This window comes from Gossypium hirsutum, chromosome A02 (assembly GCF_007990345.1).
Source record: "Gossypium hirsutum isolate 1008001.06 chromosome A02, Gossypium_hirsutum_v2.1, whole genome shotgun sequence".
Taxonomy (NCBI): domain Eukaryota; kingdom Viridiplantae; phylum Streptophyta; class Magnoliopsida; order Malvales; family Malvaceae; genus Gossypium; species Gossypium hirsutum.
The window spans coordinates 103,503,706-103,508,273 of record NC_053425.1 but is presented as its reverse complement, the minus strand read 5'-3'; the positions used below and the strand labels follow the sequence as shown (position 1 = coordinate 103,508,273).

The following is a 4,568-nucleotide window of genomic DNA, read 5'->3' as shown; positions in this document are numbered from 1 at the left end:
AAAATTATATAAGAGTATTTTGATAATTATCATAGGATGAGAATAGATGAAATTTTTTTTAAACTCGATTCAATCTTAATTTGTCTAGTCCCACCTTGAAGCTTAATTTCAAAAAGAAATGTTTAACATTATCAAATCGAGTCAAGTTGAAATGGATAGAATATTTTTTTCAATCCCTAACACACACTCTCTCCTACTCCCGAGGAAAAAAATGAAGAATTTTCACGGTAAAGCTCCATAATTTCAATTTTAACATTTCAAGACAAGTTGGTGGCTGGTGGATCCAAAATCCACCCAAATAGGATCCAATTAAAACAAAATTTGTAAAATACAGCTCCCATAATCCAGTGGGTCTAACATGTGACTTGGTTATCCACGTGTCAGAACCCACATCATGTGTATCATCCTAACCAATGTCTTCCACGTGGCTTGACCACTAGCAGCCAATTAAAAAAAAGCAGCTTAATTACCTTCCTCAAAAAAAACAAAACAAAAAAAAAAACCAGCTCTCTCCCAGTAATATGGGCCCCAAAATCAACAACTAGGATGGGTCCCACACTTTTGTAAGAGTTTCGTTGTCGTCCGTTTATGTCTGGTTTTTTTTTTTTGGCTTATAAAAACGAGCTTCAACTCCTCCATGTCTCACTCACATACATTCCCTTCACTCTTCCTCTCTTCCATATATTTTCCCTTCATTTCTTCCTTGTTTTTCACGAATCTTTGGGTTCTTCTTTTTTTGTTGTTTCAGTTCCTTAATCTTTGGGTTTCAAAGAAAAAAAAAGGAAAAAAAAACAGAGTACTCTGTAAATTCCTCTGGTTGGAATTTTGAACTCTCTCCTCTTACATTAACATTAACAACCAAACACTTGTTGGGTTTTGAGATTTTCTTTTAACTACCTTAATTTCCAAAAATGGGTAAGTTCTGGTTTTTTTTTTTTTTGTGGTTGGGAGTGGGGAAACAAAAAACAAAACCTGTGTGCTTCGGTTTTTAAGGCATCTTACCTTTACTAAAAATGTTTTAAATGTTGGGTTTGTTCTTATTTATTGCAGTAAGTTTCATTGAAGAAAGACCAAAGAACATCGCCGCCGGTCAAAACATGGTCTCTGATCCAAAATCAGCACAGAAACCACCGGCACCACCTGGTTTTATCTCCATTTCCAGAAAGAAATTGCTTCAAAACCTTGAAATCAATGCCGGAGCCAGAGTTAATTCATGGGTCGATTCCATGAGAGCTTCTTCTCCAACTCATATGAAATCAGCACCGTCCATTGCTGATGATCAAGGTTCCTGGAATGTAAGTTCAAATGGGTTTTCTTTTTCTTTTCTTTTCCTTTCATAAAGATTCTGATTTTCTTTTTCCTTTTTGGATTAAATTGTTCAGCTAAACCATCCATCAGCACTAGATATGTTCGAACAGATAATCGATGCATCAAAAGGGAAACAAATCGTAATGTTTCTTGATTACGATGGCACTCTTTCACCAATCGTAGCCGATCCAGATCGGGCTTTCATGTCTAAGAAGGTTAGCTGTTTGTTAATATGACACAGTGACTACTTTCTCTGTGCTGTTTTTAAAATGGATTTCCCATGTTTTTTTTTTTTTTAACACCAGATGAGAAAGACAGTGAGAAAGCTAGCCAAATGTTTCCCTACAGCTATAGTGAGTGGCAGATGCAGGGACAAGGTGTATAATTTTGTCAAATTAGCTGAGCTATACTATGCTGGAAGCCATGGCATGGACATTAAAGGCCCTGAAAAAGGTTCCAAATCTAACAAAGTGAGTCAAGTCGTACACGTTATTGCATGAACCAATTGCGTTAAACTCGAAACCAACCACATTTTTTTGACCTGGCTTTGTTACTCTTACAGGATACTGAATCTGTTCTTTTCCAACCAGCTAGTGAATTTCTTCCCATGGTTGATGAGGTTTATACACAGTTGGTTGAAACTACAAAATCAACACCAGGTGCTAAAGTGGAGAACAACAAGTTTTGTCTCTCAGTACACTTTCGTTGTGTTGATGAAAAGGTAATAAAAGAAAAACTGCAAATCACAAATCATCGAACTTTATTACCACAATCTGATTGTTTGCTGTGTTTTAAAATACAGAAATGGAGTGAATTGGCACAACAAGTGAAGTCTGTTTTAAAAGACTACCCCAAGCTTCGGCTAACTCAAGGCCGAAAGGTGAGCCATTTGGAGTTAACCGAGTACAAGTTCATACACGTCTGTCAATGAATTACGAAACTGATATCTTATATTTGTTTCTCGTAACATGCAGGTTTTGGAAATCCGTCCTACAATAAAATGGGACAAAGGGAAAGCCCTTGAATTTTTGTTAGAATCTCTTGGTAAGTTCTCCATTCTTTCTCTACTTTACAAAGGTGTCCAAATTATTCTTTTTTATCACACGTTCTTTGATCCTTAAAATCGTGTGCACTTCGTGTCTGCGTGTTCATATTACTTAATCATATTATAAAATCCATAAAGTTTTTAAAGTAAACAGCAGCCATAGCAAGAAGGCATTACTTTATTTGGCTTTAAAAAATTGGTAATGGTAGAAAAATAAAACACAATAACATGATATTCTCTGATCACTAACAAATATTTTAATCACTACTTACTGTTATCGTGTTTTTGTGTTATAGGATTTGCTAACTGTACCGATGTCTTTCCCGTTTATATCGGAGATGATCGGACCGATGAAGATGCATTCAAGGTATACAATGAATAAGCATTTTTTTTTTCCTATGAAACCCAGTGGATATTTTAGGTTAATACTTCTGATTTCCATTTTTAGATATTGAGGGACAGAGGCCAAGGTTTTGGTATTCTTGTATCCAAGTTCCCCAAGGACACTAATGCATCCTATTCATTACAAGAACCAGATGAGGTAAGTTATGAATTATTGTAATAACACGAGTTCTAGTTCAGTTGGTTTTTGATCAACTCATTTTTCTTTTGGATATTTTTTATAGGTCATGGACTTTTTACGACGTCTGGTTGAATGGAAAGAATTATCTTTAAGAACTCAGTCGAGAATGTAGACGAAAATAAGATAGTGGAAGTATATATTTGTGCACCCTAGCAAAGAAATTGTAAAGGGGGGTGTGGGATTAAAGTAGTAAAATTATTGTTTTAAGATGAGAGAAATGATTATAAAAGCTTTGTACATCTTTGTAACTAGTTGGGGTACAAAGGGTAAAGTCTTGTGGCTTCATTACTTGTCTATTAATGCATAGAAAAGCAATGGCTTCGGATTAATGTTACATATGTGTATTTGTTGATGGTTTGGAATTTAATATCGAATGAAAATCAAGAATTTAACTAACACGGACAAAAGAGATTTTATCACATAAATGTAAATAAATATATTTTAAATAGTCAACTGTTTAACGGTAAAAGACTCGAGTTGGTTTGAAGTTTTGGTTGACATTAGTGTTCGAATTTTTACAATTCAATTCCGTCCTTTTATCTACGAATTTAGTTGATGTCAATGTTCTTTTTAAGGGGAAAAAAAACTCAAAAGAGAGAGCTTACGTGTGGGATTCATTTTAATTTGTTGACGGTCTATTAACTTATTTCATTGTAATAATTTGGAGGTTGTGAGTTTGAGCACGATTAAGTGCGTTATATCCTTTAATTTAGCAGTTTTGGGTATATGAGTAGCTTTCAAATAATATATAAAAATGGTTAAATTATAGTTTTGGTCCCTCTACTTTACCCCAGTTTGAAATTTTGTCCTTATAATTTTATTTTCTATTTTTATAATATCATTAGTTAATCCAAGTCAACAAAATGAGTTAGGAGTATTTTTTAAGGAAGAAAAAAACCATGTCAGAATCTTAACTAAAATAGTTAATTATTTGGATTAACTATTAACATTATAAAAATAGATGCATCAAATTATATTAAATTAAAGTATAGGGACCAAATTACAAATTTGAACATAATAGAAGGACAAAAACTAATATATCAAAAATTGAAATCTAAATTAATGTAATATTATCTCTAAAAAATGGAATTAATGTTAAGTCACAAAATTATGATATATAATCAATGATGATAAAGATAAATACTAAGTAAAGTAGTAATTGAGTGAGGAAAAATCAATGCCTTGAAATAGCAAAAATTCCATTTTGGCTTCTTTAGGGAATGGAGAAAAAGCTTATCATCTTTTGAGGGATCAAAGAACATAGTGTATGTATAATTTAGTTGCCTTTTTATATTCCTCCATTATTGATCTTATACAAGATTTTTATTTTTGCAAAATTGAAAAACCCTCATATAATTGGCCATTTCTTTGAGTCTTCATCTCTGTTTCTAGTATAATTTATTCAACAAAACAGAAAGCTTACGAATCTATTACGTACAACTTAACTATTTTATGTCGGATAATTTATGGTTTTGGTTTTTTATAAGGTTAGCTCTTTATTTTTTTTTCAAAAAAAAAATTGGGATTCTTTATTTTGTAATTTTTTATTACTTTTATGATTTTTTTATAATTTTCATGATTTTAAATATAAAATAATATATTTCACGGCATAATTTTGGTGTTCCATGTGGT

The 4,568-nt window shown here is 32.5% G+C and overlaps 1 protein-coding gene across 1 annotated transcript; it reads left to right on the top strand.

Annotated features, from left to right (window-relative positions):
* The first annotated feature begins 649 nt into the window (after positions 1-649).
* LOC121208703 (probable trehalose-phosphate phosphatase J) lies at positions 650-3,270 on the top strand. Its single transcript, XM_041079762.1, has 10 exons — positions 650-915; positions 1,051-1,295; positions 1,383-1,523; positions 1,614-1,778; positions 1,871-2,029; positions 2,111-2,188; positions 2,283-2,352; positions 2,650-2,720; positions 2,802-2,894; positions 2,980-3,270. Exons 1-10 carry the CDS (start codon positions 912-914, stop codon positions 3,046-3,048), a joined length of 1,095 nt encoding a protein of 364 aa, XP_040935696.1. The 5' UTR covers positions 650-911; the 3' UTR covers positions 3,049-3,270.
* Positions 3,271-4,568: the final 1,298 nt, after the last annotated feature.

Bases quoted from the DNA above. Each gene is read 5' to 3' on its own strand.
- LOC121208703 (XM_041079762.1), top strand. The intron at 1,779-1,870 runs GTGAGTCAAGTC...TTACTCTTACAG, and splicing joins AAGGTTCCAAATCTAACAAA to GATACTGAATCTGTTCTTTT. The intron at 2,030-2,110 runs GTAATAAAAGAA...TTTAAAATACAG, and splicing joins TTCGTTGTGTTGATGAAAAG to AAATGGAGTGAATTGGCACA.